At 47.8% G+C, this 21282-nt stretch overlaps 1 protein-coding gene across 1 annotated transcript in view; it reads right to left on the bottom strand.

Annotated features, from left to right (window-relative positions):
- Nucleotides 1–21282, bottom strand: part of pcdh15b (protocadherin-related 15b) — a 2356722-nt gene that overhangs the window by 194833 nt on the left and 2140607 nt on the right. Inside the window, exon 32 of the mRNA XM_072478931.1 lies at nucleotides 16397–16537. Within this exon, the coding sequence (XP_072335032.1) occupies nucleotides 16397–16537 (141 nt within the window). The remainder of the gene's footprint in view (nucleotides 1–16396; nucleotides 16538–21282) is intronic.

The raw sequence follows: 21282 nt of genomic DNA, 5'->3' as shown, positions 1-21282 counted from the left end.
TCATCATTACCCCTAACAACCTCCGTATGTTCGTGTTCAGCTGTCTCCCCTTCACAAACCCAGTTTGGTCCTCATGAACCACCCCCGGGACACATTCCTCTATTCTCATTGCCATTACCTTGGCCAAGACCTTGGCATCTACATTGAGGAGGGAGATTGGTCTGTAGGACCCGCATTGTAGCGGATCCTTTTCCTTCTTTAAAAGAAGCGATATCGTTGCTTCTGACATAGTCGGGGGCAGTTGTCCCCTTTCCTTTGCCTCGTTGAAGGTCCTCGTCAGTAGCGGGGCGAGCAAGTCCAAATATTTTCTGTAAAATTCAACTGGGAATCCGTCCGGTCCCGGGGCCTTTCCCGTCTGCATGTTCCTAATTCCTTTCACCACTTCCTCTACCGTGATCTGTGCTCCCAATCCCATCCTATCCTGCTCTTCCACCTTGGGAATTTCCAGCCGATCCAAAAACTCCATCATTCTCTCCCTCCCATCCGGGGGTTGAGCTTCATACAATTTTTTATAAAATGTCTTAAACACTTCATTCACTCTCTCCGCTCCCCGCTCCGTCTCTCCATCTTCGTCTCTCACCCCCCCTATTTCCCTCGCTGCTCCCCTTTTCCTCAATTGGTGTACCAGCAATCTGCTCGCCTTCTCTCCATATTCATACTGTACACCCTGCGCCTTCCTCCATTTTGCCTCTGCAGTGCCTGTGGTCAGCAAGTCAAATTCCACATGCAGCCTTTGCCTTTCCCTATACAGTCCCTCCTCCGGTGCTTCCGCATACTGTCTGTCCACCCTCAAAAGTTCTTGCAACAACCGCTCCCGTTCCTTACTCTCCTGCTTCCCTTTATGTGTCCTTATTGATATCAGCTCCCCCCTAACCACCGCCTTCAACGCCTCCCAGACCACTCCCACCTGAACCTCCCCATTGTCATTGAGTTCCAAGTACTTTTCAATGCATCCCCTCACCCTTAAGCACACCCCCTCATCCGCCATTAGTCCCATGTCCATTCTCCAGGGTGGACGCCCTCTTGTTTCCTCCCCTATCTCCAAGTCTACCCAGTGTGGGGCATGATCCGAAATGGCTATAGCCGTATATTCCGTTCCCCTCACCCTCGGGATCAATGCCCTACCCAACACAAAAAAGTCTATGCGTGAATAGACTTTATGGACATAGGAGAAAAACGAGAACTCCTTACTCCTCGGTCTACTGAATCTCCACGGGTCCACCCCTCCCATCTGCTCCATAAAATCCTTGAGCACCTTGGCTGCTGCCGGCCTCCTACCAGTCCTTGACTTCGACCTATCCAGCCTTGGTTCCAACACCGTGTTAAAGTCTCCCCCCATTATCAGCTTTCCGGTCTCTAGGTCTGGGATGCGTCCTAGCATTCGCCTCATAAAATTGGCATCGTCCCAATTCGGGGCATACACGTTTACCAACACCACCATCTCTCCCTGTAATTTGCCACTCACCATCACGTATCTGCCCCCGTTATCCGCCACTATAGTCTTTGCCTCGAACATTACCCGCTTCCCCACTAATATAGCCACCCCCCTGTTTTTCGCATCCAGCCCCGAATGGAACACCTGCCCTACCCATCCTTTGCGCAACCTAACCTGATCTATCAGTTTCAGGTGCGTTTCCTGTAACATGACCACATCTGCTTTAAGTTTCTTAAGGTGTGCGAGTACTCGTGCCCTCTTTATCGGCCCGTTAAGCCCCCTCACGTTCCACGTGATCAGCCGAGTTGGGGGGCTTCCCACCCCCCCCGCTTGCCGGTTAGCCATCATCTTTTTCCAGCTTCTCGCCCAGTTCCCACGCGGCTGTATTTCTCCCAGACGGTGCCCCCCCGCCCATCCTTTCCCGTACCCACTCCCCCCTTTCCCCAGCAGCAGCAACCCAGTAATTCCCCCCTCCCCCCCCCCCCGCTAGACCCCCCGCTAGCGTAATTACTCCCCCCATGTTGCTCCCAGAAGTCAGCAAACTCTGGCTGACCTCGGCTTCCCCCCGTGATCACGGCTCGCCCCGTGCGGCGCCCCCTCCTTCCTGCTTCTCTATTCCCGCCATAATTATCATAGCGCGGGAACCAAGCCCGCGCCTCTCCCTCAGCCCCGCCTCCCATGGCCAACGCCCCATCTCCTCTCCCTCCCCACCTCCCCCCATCACCACCTGTGGGAGAAAGAAAAGTTACCATACCGCAGGATTAATCATACAATCCCTCTTCGCCCCCCCCCCACTTGTCCCACCACTTTGTCCAAACGTTCATTTTCGTAGTCCAATCATTCCAATTTTTCTTCTACAATAAAAGTCCACGCTTCATCCGCCGTCTCAAAGTAGTGGTGCCTCCCTTGATATGTGACCCACAGTCTTGCCGGTTGCAGCATTCCAAACTTTATCTTTTTTTTGTGAAGTACCGCTTTGGCCCGATTAAAGCTCGCCCTCCTTCTCGCCACCTCCGCACTCCAATCTTGATAGACGCGGATCACCGCGTTCTCCCATTTACTACACCGAGTTTTCTTCGCCCATCTAAGGACCATTTCTCTATCCTTAAAACGGAGAAATCTCACCACTATGGCTCTGGGAGCTTCTCCTGTTCTCGATCCTCGCACCATAACTCTGTATGCTCCCTCCACCTCCAACGGACCCGTCGGGGCCTCCACTCCCATTAACGAGTGCAGCATCGTGCTCACATATGCCCCGACGTCCGCCCCCTCCACACCTTCAGGAAGGCCAAGAATCCTCAAGTTGTTCCTCCTTGCGTTATTTTCCAGTGCCTCCAACCTCTCCACAGATCGTTTCTGGTGTGCCTCCTGTATCTCCGACTTCACCACCAGGCCCTGTATGTCGTTTTCATTCTCTGCTGCTTTCGCCTTCACGACCCGAAGCTCCTGCTCCTGGGTCTTTTGTTCCTCTTTCAGCCCTTCAATCGCCTGTAATATCGGGGCCAACAACTCTTTCTTCATTTCCTTTTTTATCTCCTCCACGCAGCGTTTCAAAAACTCTTGTTGTTCAGGGCCCCATATGAAACTGCCACCTTCCGACGCCATCTTGGTTTCTGCTTGCCTTCCTTGCCGTTGTTCCAAAGGATCCGCTGCAATCCGGCCACTTTCCTCTCCTTTTTCCATCCGTGTCCCGGGGGAACACCCTTCTGGTTTACCGCACGGTGTTTTCAGCCGTTAAAATTGCCGTTGGGGCTCCTATCAAGAGCCCAAAAGTCCGTTTCACAGGGAGCTGCCGAAACGTGCGACTCAGCTGGTCATCGCCGCACCCGGAAGTATGGGCTTCATTTGGTAAAGGATGGCCACTAAGTCTGGGAGCTAGAAGACCACCCTGGTAGATGCAATACTTCACCAACATAAACTACTGAAGCTCATGAAGAGATGGAAGAATTGAGGATGATACTAAAATGTAAAAGCTTTGAATGAAAGGGCAAAAGAGCTATAATAGATTCAATGTGTTAGATCTTTTTCCTCCTGCCAAAAATAGTATCAGTTATTGCGCAGACGTGGTACAAGTTTAAAGCTGTGTTGCATAATGTTGTTTTCCCCTAGCTGTGCATTTCACATAATTAAAATCTTGCTCCTTAAATCAGCACGTGGCAGTTAGTGTGCTGGCTCAGCTGCCGTTTTATATACAATGTCTGGGAGCGGTGGCAGCAGGGAGCAATAAAGAAGACAAGTTACTATTCTCCTGATTACAGTTTGGAGATTTATTTTTCTTGCTGCTTGAAACATTGTTTTTTTGTCACAAAATTCCTGTTCCAATGAAATTAGAAGAATGAAGAAGTTTTCACAATATATCATTCCTTGCCTTTCATGTTTCCTTGCAAAAATTTAAGAAATCAGTTCGATATAAAGGCTGTAAGTATTGGTCACCGAAATTACAAAGACTGAAAGTACAATTTTGAAGTACAGATTTTAAAATCTAGTTAAATATTTTGGATGGTTAACATTGAGACCATGCTTCATCCTAGGTTATATTCAGCAAATATAAATAAAAATGTTATTTTGTAGATAAATTATCAAACAAGTAGTTAAGAATTTAAAAATCTCAATGAGCGCCTAATTCTAAAATATTATGCTGACCAGGGGAAGGATCAAGGTCCGTTGTATTGAAGCCACCAAGTTTGAAGGGGACAAGACCAAGTGATTAGATGCCACAAGCATTGGTCGAAACATGAGCAGATTGATAACCGTGTAAACGTCTGTTCTCTCAATTAACAAGGAATGTGAGAGGGAAACAAAAGATAATGGAGCCTATAATTGACTGAGGACCAATACTTAGTGGGCTTGTTTAACATCTTCTTGTCAATTATTCCTGTGAAATCATTAACACAAATTAACATTAAAACAAACGAGCTAACAGATTCATTAAAACAGTGCACAAATGTCCACTGTATTCAAAAGATTAAGAATTGTTCAACTGATATAATTAAAAATATTTTCCAGACTATGGTTCCACAGAAGTGAACCAGAGGCAAGCCTATCTGACCCACTTAAGCCCTCACTTCCACCCCATCCCCGTAACCCAATAACCCCATCTAACCATTTTGGACACTAAGGGGTAATTTATCATGGCAAATCCATCTCATCTGCACATCTTTGCACTGTGGAGGAAAACCGGAACACCTGGAGTAAACCCACGCAGCCACGGGGAGAATGTGCAAACTCCACACAGTCACCTGAGGTTAGAATCGAACCTGGGATCCCTGGCATTGTGGGGCAGCAGTGCTAACTACTGTGCTACCCTGCCAGGGCCTCATACATGTGAAGAGGGAGCTCATGCCATGAGGGAAGGCCTTGGTGTCTAGCATCAGTGATGATCTCTGTTGGTGACTGCCTGTAGTCCCAAATATAGTCACTGCTCCCAGTTAGCATTGCTGGGACTACAAATTTACTGGCTACTCAATTGTCAGCAGCTCTTTGAGTTGGGCCTCCCTGTCCATGGCAGGCAGAGCACTAGTGAGACCACATCTGCAGTGTGGCGATGCTGGTGTTGGACTGGAGTGAGCACAGTAAGAAGTCTTACAACACCAGGTTAAAGTCCAACAGGTTTGTTTTGAATCACTAGGTTTCGGAGCACAGCTCCTCAGGATTCACCTGAGGAAGGAGCTGTGCTCCGAAAGCTAGTGATTCGAAATAAACTTGTTGGACTTTAACCTGGTGTTGTAAGACAATTTATTTGAGGAAGGATATAAATTCATTGGAAGCAGTTCATTGAGGTTTTACCAGATTAATACCTGGAATGGGTCGGTTGTCTTGTATCCACTGGAATTTAGAAGAGTGTTATATCCCGCACGGGTCTTCTGGGGTAAGGGTGATCCACTGCCCCTTGGAGCTTGCAGTATATGAGCTCCCCTGATAAGGGGGCAGAGGACCCTTAAAAAGGTTCATGTGACTTTGTATAAATAGAGTCGGCCAGTGAGGCACCGACCATAGAAGAATCAGTCGCGAACTGCTGGAGTACATAATAGTTAATGTATTAAATAAAGTAACTTTTGTTTTTCTCTACAACTCGGGATAGACTCTTTGTTGTCCCTTACAAAGTTGTGTAAAGGCAACTTGATTGGAACATTAAGATCCTGAGGGGTGTGGAGAGGATGTTTCCCCTTGTGGGAGAATCTAGAACTAGGGGAGGGCACTGTTTAAAAATAAAGGGTCGCCATTGATGCCACAGAATCATAGAATTTACAGTGCTGAAGGAGGCCATTCGGCCCATCAAGTCTGCACTGGCCCTTGGAAAGTGTATCCTACTTAAGCTCACACCGCCATCCTATCCCCATAACCCCACCTAACCGTTTTTGTTGGACACTAAGGGCAATTTAGCACGGCCAATCCGCCTAAGCTGCACATCTTTGGACTGTGGGAGGAAACTGGAGCACCCGGAGGAAACCCATGCAGACACGGGAAGAACGTGCAGACTCCGCGTAGACAGTGACCCAAGCCGGGAATCGAACCTGGAACTCTGGAGCTATGAAGCAACAGTGCTAACCACTGTGCTATTGCAAATTAAGAGAAATGTTCTCTCACACGATCGTTGGTTTCTGGAACTCTCTTCTTGACAATGCAGTGGAAGAAAAGTCTTTGAATATTTTTAAGGCAGAGTTGGATAGATTCTTAGTAAGCAAGGCAGTGATAGATTATCGGAGATGGCGGAATGCAGATTTGTCTTTTCTATCAGATCAGCCATCGTCTTATTAAATGGCGGAGCAGACTCGAGGAGTTAAATAGTCTACTTCTCCGTGTCCGTATGTTCGTAATCCTGCCTGTAGACTATTCAATGACAATTAGCTGTTAAATGGCACCAGTGCAGTCATTCTTCCTGTTAACGGAAGTCCCGCCAACTTTTTTTATCCAGGGTGCAGGGGTGGGATGGGGAGGATCTAGGGACAAAGTACTCTGCAAAATATACACCCAATATTTCAGGTCAATGGCCTTTCAAAAAACTGATGACGAGAGGTCATCAACCAGAAACATTGGGCGTAATTTTCCAGCCACGCCCCGCTGGAGTCGGGACGGGATGTGGCCGGTAAATCCTGTGAGAATACTCTCCCAGGATTCCTGATGGTCATTACGCCTTTCAAGATATAAGATCTTGCGAGAGGTTGCGAAGTGGCTCCTGCCCACAATGGGATTTTTATCCCAATTAGTTTTTAAATTCACTTAACTGCTGATGCCAGATGGAACCGGCTCCTGGCATCTACCGGCTTCGGCAAGGAGACCCCGGCGAGGCGCCGTTCAGCACTGGTTACCACAAATGGTGACCAGGCGGAACTGCACTTGGGAAGGTCTCCCAGGTGATCAGGGGCCCCCTGGTGGCTGGTAGCTGGTCATGGTGGTAGCCTGGCACTGCTGATGCCACCGGGCACCTTGGCACTGCCAGCTTGGCACCCTGGTAGTTCCACCTAAACATGCTGTCAGTACCGCCCAGGTGCCAGCTTGGCACTGCAAGGGTGCCAAGGTGGCACTGCCAGGCTGGCAGGGGCACTGTCAGGGTGCCAGGCTGGCAGTGCCAAGGAGTCCAGGTGGCATTTTTCCCCTGCTGGGGATTGGGCCTTGCTCGTGTGAGGTGGGGTACAGGGGGAGGGGGGGCTCGAGGACAGGTGAGTTGCGTCATTGCGGGATCAGTGGCTCGCGTCGGGGGGTTAAAAGACTGGGGCACCATTTAAAAACGGCACCCTGATCTCTTCCTGCACTGAGGAGCTCCGCTTGTCGGTGCTCCTCAGTGCAGGAAATGATGCTAAGTGCGGCCTCTTGGGCGTTCCCCGCCAGGGCCCAAAAACACTACAGAGTGCCTTTAGATAGCGGGGTTGTTACCTGCGCTAGACCCCTCTAATCCCCTCCAGAATGGACTCTCTTTTATTTTGGTTAGATCGTGCCCATTCACTCAGTTCCTCTCTCCATGGATGCTGAGTATTTCTAGCATTTTCTATATCTATTTAAGATTTTCAGCATCTGGGGATGGATTTAATGGTTGCTCTCTGGATGGGAGGGTCAGGGGAGCATCAAAAATATGAGGGGTGGCAAGCTTACTGCCTTCCCGCTCACCCCAAACTAGGTCTCCATAATGCGTTTGGTGTAGGCACCAAAATTGCATCCCATCCTATTTTTTAAATAAAGAATTAACCAGCAACTGAGCTTGTTACTAAGCCAATTGACTCGTATTTCACATTGCCCAAACCATAAACAACAGTTGGCATACAGGTGGATGGGGTTGTGGAGCCCGCTTTTGAAAAACATTTTTGTAGAAGCGTAAAGGAAGGGATTCACAGCAATTGTGTGTGGGAGAGGTGAGGTGGGGGGTGGGGGGTGGTGCCCTTTGCGCATCAGGGTCAGCCCCCTATCTCAATATGTTAGCCCCATCTATCTCGCATCTTCCATTTGGCCTCCAAAAACCACCTCCCCCACCCCACCTTGCCCCCCACCTCCCTGCCCAAATAATGCCCTAAATACCTGACTTTGGCATCCATCTTTCAATTCCGTTAGTTCCCACTACTCAGTTCTGGCGCAACTGGTACTGCTAGATTTGCCGAGACAAGGAATTCCTTCCATGGAAAGGCGGTAGTCCCACTATCATCCTGTGTAGCCTATTGGTTATCACTTGAAATCAGGGCAGACTTTTTTTGTGGGTTCGGCCAGCTACCAGTCAGTTCTTGCATTAAGGTGGGGGTTGTGAGTAATATCCAACAACCCCACTCTGTGAAATACCTCCACTGCGGTATACTGGTCCTGCAATACACTGCATGAATTCAGACGGACAGAATAAAAATTAAGAACCTTCCCTTAGCTCATCCATACACCAATGTAATATTAAAGCATGGATTTGCATCCCACATTGCTGCACACAGTAAACTCCCAGTTTTAGTCATGAGGAAGAATAGAGATGAAAGATTTATACCTGATTGGAAGGAAAGGAAAACCATTGTACAAATTTGTTTAAACTTTACCAATGCCTCTCTCCAGCAAAAACAACAAAATAACCTTGCATTGACATAGCACCTGTAATGTAGAAAAGCATCCTCAAGTGCTTCATAGAGACATAAATTGGACAAAAATGAATGCTGAGTAGAAAGGTGAACCCATTTAAAAAGGAGACAAAAAGATTGGAGAGGGCACGAGAGGTGCTCAGAGGAAATTAGAGAAAGAAGCAGGTGCAGTATTACGACAGGGTGGACCTGGGAGAAAGTTTGGCTTGGTGGGTTTTGTAAGGGCCATGAAGAATCCAGCACGAGTTTTAAGGATACAAAGTAATAACATTTATTTACTATAACATATATACATAACAGTAGCAGTAACTTCCCTTGCTACATACTCCTTCCTGCTGTTTCCTGAACTGGCCAGCTTTATTTATACTAGGAGTTTGCTAGTGGTTTCTCCACCCCCCTCATTGGGGAAGCTCATACTCCCACAGGATTGTGGGATAGACATTAGTCCCCAGCCAATGGTAAGTAGGCAGGTTATAACATCTCTCCCCCCCCAAAGTCCGAGGAATCCACCGAAGACCCTGGCGAAGGAGGGCGTCGGACTCGTTTGGCCGCAGGCCGGACACCATTTGCACGCGGCGCTGGATCAGGCGGCGTGTAACGAGACGGAGACCGGCGCTTCCGTGATGAACGACGCAACGGTTGTACATCCACGGCCCGTGGACCCGAGGATTCCCTCTCTGATGCATCCTGTGTCTCCATCTCGGAGTCAGAGTCTGCTGCCTACGTCATGTCAGCGTCTCTATCTCCATTCGGTCCCGTAACGACCTGTGCAGGCTTCGAGGGAGGCACCAGTGGAAGATTGTGAGGACTACCTTCCCTTGTCTCTGGTCTCTGCGGCTGTTGCTGGGGGCGGGGAATCTTTTGAGGGGATGGTCTTCTGGACCGAACATGGTCTACATGCTTTCGCTGGAGACGACCCTGGGCTTGCACTTGGTAAGATATAGGGCCAGTTTGGCGAAAGATTACACCAGGAACCCATTGGGCACCACCAGCAAAATTCCGAACGAACACTGGGTCACCGGGCGCAAACTGCCGAATCGGCCGATGCCGAGAAAATCCCTGTCCCTGCCGTTCTTGTGTGCGGCGTACTTTTGCGCCAATGTCCGGGAAAACCATACTAAGGCGGGTGCGAAGTCTCCGGCCCATGAGGTGTTCTGCGGGAGCTACCCCAGTCACTGCATGAGGGGTGGTCCTGTACGTAAACAAAAAGCGAGCCAGTCTCGTGTCCATTGATCCGGAAGACTGCTTCTTTAGGCCTCTTTTGAATGTCTGCACTGCGCGCTCTGCCAACCCATTTGAAGCCGGGTGGTAAGGGGCAGTGCGGATATGGCGGATGCCGTTCATCTTCGTGAACCTCGCAAACTCCTCACTCGTGAATGGAGTGCCGTTATCCGTGACCAGCACCTCGGGGAGGCCATGCGTACTAAATGATAAACGCATCTTTTCAATTGTTGCGCAGGACGTTGTCCCCTGCATCTTATGCACCTCTAGCCATTTGGACTGGGCGTCAATTAGTAGAAGGAACATGGATCCTTGAAAAGGGCCTACGAAATCTGCATGCAAGCGTGCCCAAGGCTGCCCTGGCCATTCCCAGTGATGTAGGGGCGCGGCCGGCGGAAGCTTCTGATGCTCCTGGCAAATGGAGCAGTTTTGGGCCACCTTCTCAATGTCGGTGTCGAGGCCTGGCCACCAGACAAAACTCTGGGCCAACATTTTCATTTTGGTCACGCCTGGATGCCCATTGTGCAAGTCTGTTAGTATCAGCTCCTGGCCTTTTTCCGGGACAATCACACGCGTCCCCCACAAGAGGATCCCGTCTTCCACGCTGAATTCTGACAGCTTAGAGGAAAATGCCCGCAACTCGCCTGGGAGCTGTCTATGCTGCCCACCATACAGGACTATGTGCCGAACCTTTGACAGGACTGGCTCCGTCTGGGTCCACTCACGGATCTGTGATGCTGTGACAGGCAAGGTGTCCATAAAATTTAGGGTTGCAACCATCTCACCGGTCATGGGGGTTGACATGGGGCCGGTCTATAAAGGCAATCTGCTCAGTGCGTCGGCATTTGCTATCTGCGTACCTGGTTTGTGCTCCAGAGAATACTCGTATGCAGCAAGCAACAAAGCCCAGCGCTGGATCCGTGCAGAAGCAATGGGCGGTATTGGCTTATCCTCTCTGAAAAGTCCCAGCAGGGGCTTATGATCAGTCACGATAGTGAAATGGCGGCTGTACACATACTGGTGGAAGCGTTTCACCGCAAAAACCACTGCCAGGCCCTCCTTCTCGATCTGCGCGTACTTTTTCTCCGCTGCAGTCAATGTGTGGGAGGCGAAAGCTATCGGTCGTTCGGCCCCGTTCTCCATCTTGTAGGACAGGACGGCCCCACTACCATACGGGGATGCATCACATGTGACGAGCAAAGGCTTTCCAGGATCACAGTGGTTTAGTAACCCAGACGACGACAATTGTTGCTTTACCCGCCAGAAAGCGGTTTCCTGCGGCTGACCCCAAACCCAGGTGTGATTTTTATTTAGCAGAAGGTGCAAAGGGGCCAGCGTAGTTGCCAGATTGGGGAGGAACTTCCCATAATAGTTTACGAGACCGAGAAAAGAACGAAGATGCGAAGTGTCAGTCGGGGCGGGGGCATGTTGAATTGCACGCACCTTCTCTGCAACGGGGTGCAGACCTTCGCGGTCCACCCGATAACCTAGGTAGACTACATCCTTTGCCTGAAATACGCACTTTGCGCGACATAAACGGACTCCAGCCTCCGAAAGGCGTCTAAGGACAGCCTCCAGATTTTCCAAATGTTCCTGCTCCGACGTCCCTGTAATCAAAACGTCATCTAGGTAGACAGCCACACGTGGTAAACCTCTCAAAACGCCCTCCATAACACGTTGAAAAATTGCGCAGGCAGAGGATACTCCAAAGGGCAACCGTGTATATTCATACAGGCCCCGGTGTGTATTAATCGTTGCATATGGTCGGGAGGCAGGGTCCAGCTCCAACTGCAGGTAGGCGTGACTCCTATCTAATTTTGTGAACGAGAGTCCACCTGCAAGCTTCTCGTAGAGATCCTCTATGCGAGGCGTTGGATATCGGTCGAGTCGGGAAACCGTATTCCCTGTAAGTTTATAGTCGCAACACAAGCGAACTGTGGCATCTGGCTTCATTACAGGTACAATTGGTGCTGCCCAGTCAGCAAAACGGACGGGCCTGATAATACTCAAATTCTCCAAACGAGTGAGCTCCCCTTCTACCTTCTCGAGCAAGGCGTAAGGCACTGGGCGCGCCCGGAAGTAGCGCGGCGTGGCTCCTGGTTCAACTTGGATACGGGCTACGGCCCCTTTTATTTTCCCTAAACCAGGCTGGAATACATCTGGATATCGTCCTAGCACCTCAGTCAACCCTTCAGAAACTGTTTGGAGGATGTGCTGCCATTGCAACCGCAAATGGCGCAACCAGTCCCGACCCAACAGGCTGGGCCCATGGCCGCGCACCACGATAAGTGGGAAACGTCCCTCCTGGCGTCCATAGACAACAGGGGTCATTGTAGTTCCTGCAATGTCCAGTGGTTCCCCCGTGTAGGTGGCCAACCTGGCCTGTGAGTCGGTTAATGTAAGGGTCTGTATACCCTGCTTGATGCGGTCGAATGTCCTCTGGGCGATCACGGAGACCACTGCGCCAGTATCCAACTCCATCTCAAGCGGGTGGCCATTGACCCGTACTGTCACCTTAATGGGGGCCACACGGGGAGCTGCCACACAATGCAGCTGCAGGCAGTCGTCCTCCGTCTCCACGTCCTCAGGAGTAGTCGCCGCAGGTTCATCCACATGGAAGGTACGGCCTCTGGGCTGGTCCCAGTTACGGCCCCTGGGCTGGTCCCAGTTTCGGTCAGAACGACGGCGCCTCTGGCGCCCCCAGGACCGCCGTCCGCGACGGGGTCGGCGCCTACAAGTCTGACATGGACATGGCTCCTCATCCATTGGCTCTGGAGAAGGCTCCCTTCGGGGAGGAATGTCCGACGGCCACTGGCGTCGGTCCGGACGTTGCCTCGCCCAAGGTACCGCAGGAGTGCGGGGGGACGTTTTTGGATGGAAAGGGTTGCACCCCAAGGCATGCACTTCCATTCCCTGTAGCTCCTGTACTCCTCGCTCTGCGCTCTCTCGGGACAATACTATTTGAATGGCCTGTTGAAAAGTCAATGCTGGCTCCGCTAACAACTTTCTCTGGGTGGCCGCATTGTTAATACCACAAACCAAACGGTCGCGTAACATTTCTGACAAGGTCTCACCATAGTCACAGTACTCCGCAATCCTGTGTAGCCTGGATAGAAAATTGGCAAGGGATTCTCCAGGGGTCCTCTCAGCGGTATTAAACCGGTAATGCTGGACTATCGTGGACGGGGCTGGGTTAAAATGTTGCCCCACTATATTCACAAGTTCATCAAACGTTTTGGTGTCCGGCGCAGCTGGGTACGTAAGGCTCCTAATCACCCCAAACGTATGCGGGCCGCAGGCGGTGAGCAATATGACCACCTGGCGCTCGTTTTCGGTGATATTGTTTGCCCGGAAATAGTAACACATCCGTTGTGTGTACTGGTTCCAGCTTTCCAGCGCAGCATCAAAAACATCCAAACGTCCGTACAGAGGCATGGTGTAATAGAAAACAACTTCCAACCTGTATCCAACAAAAATCCAGGGAGGTGGCTTCAGCAGTGTAGACAGCTATTTACTTTAACATTCGTCGCCAGTTTTGTAAGGGCCACGAAGAATCCAGCACGAGTTTTAAGGATACAAAGTAATAACAATTATTTACTATAACTTATATACATAACAGTAGCAGTAACTTCACTTGCTACATACTCCTTCCTGCTGGTTCCTGAACTGGCCAGCTTTATTTATACTAGGAGTTTGCTAGTGGTTTCTCCGACCCCCTCATTGGGGAAGCTTATACTCCCACAGGATTGTGGGATAGTCATTAGTCCCCAGCCAATGGTAAGTAGGCAGGTTATAACAGTGGGCAAGCGGGATGGGGAACACAGCAAGTACAGCTGAGCAGATGCTCTCTGTTTTATCGACAAGAGAAATCCATGACACTTCCTGGAGGACAGGGTGGTGGGAGCAGTGCAGAGAGGTCTCCCACAGAGCAGGGAATGATTGGTAGTAAAGAAAAGAAGCAAAGGGTCACTTTTGACCTGAAGATGATCCTGGAGCAGTGGAGAATTTGTGCAGAGGAAAATATATCAAAGCTGGATAGAAGGCAGTGTGAATTGTTAGCTGATAAACTGTCATGGTGAATGGAAGCTCCAAATGAAAAATGACTGTAAAGAGGATATCTTGGTTAGAAATTTGGAATGGGACTTGGTGCGGGGCAATGCTGGAGTAGACAGTGAGGATTTCAAAAGAACGATGGAACAAGCTGAGGTGCTTAAAGGAGAGGAAGTAGACGGAAAAAACAAAATGTGACTTGGTGATCAGGGACACACTGCTGAGGGCAGCACGGTAGCATTGTGGACAGCACAATTGCTTCACAGCTCCAGGGTCCCAGGTTCGATTCCGGCTTGGGTCACTGTCTGTGCGGAGTCTGCACATCCTCCCCGTGTGTGCGTGGGTTTCCTCCGGGTGCTCCGGTTTCCTCCCACAGTCCAAAGATGTGCAGGTTAGGTGGATCGGCCATGATAAAAATTGCCCTTAGTGTCCAAAAATTGCCCTTAGTGTCCAAAATTGCCCTTAGTGTTGAGTGGGGTTACTAGGTTATGGGGATAGGGTGGAGATGTGGACCTTGGGTAGGGTGCTCTTTCCAAGAGCCGGTGCAGACTCGATGGGCCGAATGGCCTCCTTCTGCACTGTAAATTCTATGAAATGCTAGTTTGGACAGGACAGGTGGTGTAAAGCACAATCAGCCTTCTAAAGCCAAAAAGGTGTCACCAGCTGTGTAACAAGCTTCAGTCAAAGCCAGGATCCACCAGAAGATTATGCAAAACAATGGCCTTCTTTGTGAGTAAATACACTTTCTGGAGGTAAATGCAAAGAGGTGTGACATTTGTTGGTTGCTGGCAGGGTTCAAAGGAGCATTGCTAGATTTGTTTTCAAATCATGGGATGTGGACATTACTGGCCAGGCCAGCATTTATTCCTCATCCCTAATTGCCCTTGAGGTGGTGTGAGTGGGGGCAAGAAGGAGATCAGTGAGGTTTGCCTCTAACAATATGGTTGGTGGGAAAGAAAGAAGGAGCAGATGTTCTTGAAGAAGCATCGATTAAGTGCCTTGAAGGAGGTCAAGAAGCTCCATATTAGAAATTACACTTCTCTTTTCTAACTAAACTATTTTTACATTTAAAATCTATCTGAGCTGGGATCGATCAGTATTACATCTAATCCACAAATTATCATTCAGCTGCAAACAGTTGGGATTCGCCTAATATCCTTTTGCATATACCTAGATCAATGTGATCACAATATTGTTTTACTTGCAGCTGTTTAAAAGCATCGATAAATGCTTGGAGGGAACTTTCCTGCTAGTGCTCTCATATGAAGAATAATATGTGTTAAATTTCATTCTGAAGTAAAACAAAATCCTCCCACCCCCCAAAAAAATCAAAAGTGAGCTGAGTAAATTAACTAACAATGTTTTAGAACTATAAAAGCTAAACACGTAAAACTCAGATCATGCTGCATAATTTTCTGCATTTGTAATATATCATATACAAATGTGCTTCTTGTGTCAAACTCGATGCCTCTGCACAAGAAAAGAGTTCCCAGTCCAAGCTGTACTCACAGTCTCATAATAAAGCTTTTCCATGGATTGCTTATCATTCCAATATTTTAGTTCTTGGCGAGGCAAAGTTTTCAAAGGCTTTGAACAAAAGGTGCAAGACACTGAAGACCACCAGACAACTGTACTTCAATATTTAACTAGTTATTAGGAGGATATTTCACTTGTGACGGCACTTAACCTTCAGTGCTATGCAAGATCAAATCATGCAACATCCCTCTCCTGGAAAGCGACTGATTTACTGACATAAAAGCAAAACCCTTGCAGATGCTGGAAATCTGAAATACAAACAGAAAGTGCTGGAAATACTCAGCAGGTCCAGCAGCATCTGAGGATACAGAAAGAGTTAACGTTTGGGTCGAGTATGATTCTTAATTCTTCCAAATTAATTTACTGATTTCCTGATGCCACCGGATGGTTTTAAATTTCTTCGATTATTCTCTCAAGTGAATATCAATCCTCAGGTGATGATCAATAACCATTCTGGGAAGCAATCCAAGATCCCTGCAAGTTTCTTCGCAGAATTACTTTCAGAGATTTGCTCATAATCCTAACTCGGCATTTTGGTTCCTCTGAATTGTAGAATATATGACAAATTGGTCGGGTCTAAAGGAAGTTTATGGGAGTGTTATGGGCCAATATTTAATGGGAGCACCAATGATTTGGTCGGTAAAATTGTCCACACAAAGCCCATTTTTGTTTTTGACCATTAACTATAGCCCACTATGCACTCAATATGGTGCACACATATCCATATGGATGCTCCCCAACAGGCCATAATGGGAAAGGAAAGAAATAAGTATCTATTCCCCCATGCCTGAAGCAGGCGTTCGGCCCTTAACAAATGCAAATAAGCAGCCTAATATGCTAGCCTGAGGCCTGATTTCCAAGACGGAGTCAGCCAGTCTCCGACTGCCCAAACTCAAAGTTTCTGAGCTTGTGGAGCACCTGGTGTCACTGAGGAGCATACAGAAGGATGAACATTTTGTGGATCACCTGTTAACCAAGAAGTCAACTGCAGTACCTGAACATTAGAAGTGCATATTCAGAAAATTATCCTGCACATTTTATGACTACTGAAATGAAATCCAGCAATCAACTTCAGTTAGAAACAAAAAGAAATGCAATCGCCTTGACTTACTTCTTGAAGGAACCCTCAAGTTTGACCTGAAGAACAGCAATGAATCTGCCTGGATTCTAACTTCATAGTCTTTTACGGATTCATAGTCCAATGTTTTATTTGTTGTGATGACTCCTGTCCGATTGTTGATCTTAAATACCCCTGAAACCGGAAATGCTTAAAATGTTATTTTCACAAGAACACAGCAGCAGATTTAAAATTTTTGATTTGTTTTAAGATGTTTCAAGATACAAAATGTATCATCGGAGCACAAATTTATCATTGGAGTCCAAATTTTCAAACTTCCACCTTAAATCATCAAGTGCTTGAAGGTCAGTAATGCTGCATAGTAAGAGAACAGGAGGAGCCCGGTGAATATAAAGGGAGGGGAAGAGACGTAGGGGAGGATTCCAACAGAATAGACCTACTTGAAGTGGAGTACTAGCAGTGGGTCAACAACCTTGTTGTCCCTGAAACCACCTTTGCAGTGGTTCTTGGACTCAGCCATGGTTTTAGCATCCCGATTCCAAGTTTCCTGATTAATTGCAGAGCGTGATGACAGCTCGCATCTGTCAAAGGAAGGATTTCTGGTTAAAGGGACCCAGGCAGGGACCAGAGTGGCTGAACCGTGAGGCTTTGGCAACTACAAGAATTGAAAGAAAACATTTAAAAAATAAATTTGGAGTACCCAATTCATTTTTTCCAATTAAGGGGCAATTTAGTGTGGAAAATCCACCTACCTGCACATCTTTGGATTGTGCGGGCAGAACCCACGCAAACACGGGGAGAATGTGAAAACTCCACATGGACGGTGACCCAGAGCCGGGATCGAACCTGGGACCTCAGCGCCGTGAGGCAGCAGTGCTATCCACTGTGCCACCGTGCTGCCCTGCGAGTGACTACTTTTGTAATATCCTGCATGAAGCACACAGGACAGGTTTGATGATAGCCCCCATGTGGTTCGAGGAGTATGCACTGCCCCGTTAGCCCGTGAAGCCTATCCGGGTCCTGTGTGTGTACATATGTTTCTACTCGACTGACTTGTTGCCTTTACTTAAATTTTGAAATCTCTATATCCCTTTGAGGACTGAGAAATCCTCAAACTCCTGTTTTAACACAGGACTCCAGCATCTTGGCTCAGCAAGCAACTGATTACAATCTCTCAACTCCTGTTGGATTTTAAAGGTCTCTGATCATCACCTACCAAGTGGTCTAAGCACAGAAAACTCATCATGCTGAAGCATTATTCATTTCAAGGATTTTCATATTGCTGCCTCCAAACATGGGAAGTTTGTCCGCGTGGCTTCTAAATCTTTCCTGCAAGTCATGCTGCGGGATCTGAGGTTCTGCAGCAAAATGCTATTTCCCATTGACAAGGGGATGATTCCAGCCTTTCAAATCAGGCAGGTGTGGACTAAAGTGGCCGAGAAAGTGAACAGCAGCAATCTGGTCCTTTGAACCTGCAGTGGCCCAAGACGTTTCGCGACCTCATCAGGGTTGAAAAGGTGAGGGCATCCCACTTTCAGGTGCCAATCTCCACACTCTGACATCTCCAGCATTCCCCTGCACATCACTCCTCAAATCAACTCTCTTTGCTGCTCCACACATTCCTCTCTCTCCAGGCACATTCACATCTGAACAGCCAATACTCACATTCACTTTCACCTCACTGACATTCGCATTCATGCCTCAAAGTCATTTTCCAAAATTGGCGTCATTCCATCCCCTCCACACAATCCATTTCTCACAATCATAATTCTCTGGCCGAAAGTTCACGGCCTCTCCTGCTGGTGGGATCTTCCGGTCCCGCCGAAGTTAATTAACTTTTAATTGGTTTGTCGCATTTTCCGGCACTGCCCCCAACCCGATGGGGCTGAAAAAGTCCACTCTCTGTCTTTTCACCCTGCAGGAATAAGTGCACAACTCCAGGGTGAGGTAGAGAACGGGGAATGACCCGCACGGCCACTGGCAATGTTTGATCAGCAGGTCTACAGTGCTGCTCAAGGAGATGGCAACCTCTTGAGCAACTTTTTTCACACATGTCCAGAAAGCAGAGCCTGTGCTTGTAAAGGTTATGTTGGGGGTATCGCCTCCTTCAAGATGGACCTCTGTGTCAATCTCCTCTGTCCTGTGGAAAGGCATATGGTTGAGGAGATGGTGTTACTCCTCTGCTTGCTTTTCACCAGGGCCGGAATTCTCCGGCTGTTCGCTGCGGGCAGGATTCTCTGGTCCCAACGACAGCAGATCCCTGCCCGAGGGTTTCCCAGCAGCGCTGGGTGTCTTCAGTGGGAAATCCCATTGACAAGCTGCAGGACCAAAGAATCCTGCCGCTAGCGAATGGTATGTCAAATTCTCCGTTCGCTAGCAGTGGTAGCGGGGCTGACATGCAATGGAGAATCCCGGCCCAGATGTCTATGGCACAGCTCTGTAAGCTGCAGTGAAGACTGACAGCAGCGAAGATCAGGTAAAGTGAGTCAAATTCAAGGTGTGTGGAAAAACTTCCAGAAAGTTGAAAGTCAACTTAGAAGCAGTGAAACCTTGTACTATGAACAAGTCCTGTGAGAATAAACCTTTCAAATATGCAACGCAGCGGCTATTCAGTTTCACTGTTTTAAAGTTTTTCAATGAACAATAATTTTCTGCTGTGCTCAGAGGCAGGATGGAGCTATATAAGGAAAGGATCCTGACTGGAGCGAGATCGTGAGGACCAAGCAGGCTCCCCTTTCGCATTAAAGGTAAGCCAAATTGGCATGGGTCCCAAAGGTTGGTCCGTTGGCAAAAGTGGATCCCGGGAAAAAAAAAGTTTGCCAAACACTGCTCTACATCACCAAATAGTGGGGAAAATATAGTGAAGCAAATCAACAGGCAAGTTCCAAAAAGATGTCAAAAAAATAGGGTAAGAGATAATGGGGACCTTTAATTATCCTTTACTAAAATGCTGAAGAAAACATTTATAAAGGACAAGGAGGGGAAGGAATTCTTGAGATGTATAGAGGTGAACTTTCTTGATCAATTGTTTCCAGCCAAACGAGGAAAGAAGTAGCAGTGGATCTAGTTCTGAGATCTACAGTAGGGTAAGTGGAGCATCTTCAAATGGGAGAACAATTGAGAATATTATTAGGTTTAGATTAGTTATTGGTAAGGTCAATGAAAAATCAAAGGTGAAGGCAGTCAATGATATCAGGAAAATCTAAGATTGTCAACCAAATCTGGGCCAATTCGTTCTGGCCCACCTCCAGGTCATCTGCAGCCAATTGCTGGATTAAGTTCGTTAGCAGGAATACCCCATCTCTGCGCCCATCATGCATTTCTAACCAATGGAAAAATATGAGTGGAAAGCAATATTAAACTGAATGGATTACTCTGCACATGTTTGATCCAGTGTTCTTGGTGTAAATATACATGCAAATGTGAGTTGCTTTCAAAGAAGTTCATTTTGTTCTCTTTTTGGATGGATAGGGGGCCTGGCATTCCTCACCTCGACAGGAGAGCTGTGGAAAGTCAGGACTAGGTAGGACCAGGGTTGAGAATCTTCAGTTTTGGGGAGAAATTGGAGAGGTTGGGACTATTCGCCTTGGGGAGTTTTGGACTATTCGTCTTAGAGAGAAGGCGAAGAGTAGATTAGATAGAGATGTTTAAAAAGCATGAGGGGGCTGGACAGAGTAGATAGGGAGAAACTGTTCCCGCTCGTAAATGAACCAAGAACGAGAGGGCAGAGATTGAAGTGATTTGCAAAAGAAGCAAACGTGACATGAGCAAAAGCTTTTTCACACAGCACGTAGTTCAGGGCAGGAAGCGTGGTGGTGGCAGGTGCAGTTGAGGCATTCAAGAGGGCAACGGATGATTATTTGAATAGAAACAATGTGCAGGGATACGGGAAAAGACAGGGGAATGGTACTAAACCATGATGTTCATTTGGAGAGCTGGTTGAGACACGATGAGCCAAATGGCCTCCTCTGCGTCATAACAATTCAGATAAATTGGTGCCAATCGGAAATGAGACATATGTTGCAGCTGATTTGCTATGAATGCCTCCATCACCAAATAAGACAAATATACACAGAAAATCAGAAATTGCTGGTGGGGTTGGATGGGAGTTGTGGGGTTGCTGAGGTGGTGCAGTGATCAGGAGTCGCAATCTTGATTAATTCCTCCCCCACTACCCTAGACTGCTCAGATAAATTGTGACATCCAAGATCCAACTTCAAGATGAGATCAGTCAATCTAATGCAGTCCTTTTTGTTATGGCCCTATTTGTTGCCTTAACCGGGTGTGTCATCAGGAAACATTATTTTTTGCATTTCAGTTCAAGAAAATGTCACCTGTTTGTGCACACAACCGATCTATGGTCTTACCTAGGAATTCTCCCTTGAGAATATGATGTAACGTACCCCCAGACCTATTACCTTTCAAAATAAGAAACTGCTTGTCAAATGTACAACATTATTATTTGTCTTCACTGTCTGGACAGTAAATTAGCAGAGTGATTAGCCTGTTGATTATCAAACCCCCCCCATCCCACATCACTGCATCCATTTCCCTCCAGCCTATCAATCCTGTCAACTTTCATTCAGTTGAAATCAAAGTTGGGTAAATTTTATATTAAGGCGGGGCATGAAGATTTTGAAAAATTATCCCAATGTATTTAAGTAAAAATAATTGTTTTACTCAGCCTAAACTCCTCATTTGTTCTCAGGCTTCTACTGATATTGGTGAGATTTTGTCAAAGGATGACAGAGAAACATTATCAGTAGAAATACACAGTAGTAAATGTTCATTTTCACCACCTGGGCTATAATCTGGTGGAGCAGATCCCCCATTCGCTGTAAAACTCATATGCTATTCATTTCAATGTAAAGGAAACTGGGCAGAATGGCAGAAGCAAATAGCAACAATAAATCGCAAAA

The sequence above is a fragment of the Scyliorhinus torazame genome, chromosome 16 (assembly GCF_047496885.1).
Source record: "Scyliorhinus torazame isolate Kashiwa2021f chromosome 16, sScyTor2.1, whole genome shotgun sequence".
Classification (NCBI taxonomy): domain Eukaryota; kingdom Metazoa; phylum Chordata; class Chondrichthyes; order Carcharhiniformes; family Scyliorhinidae; genus Scyliorhinus; species Scyliorhinus torazame.
This window is presented reverse-complemented; position numbering and strand designations above follow the sequence as displayed.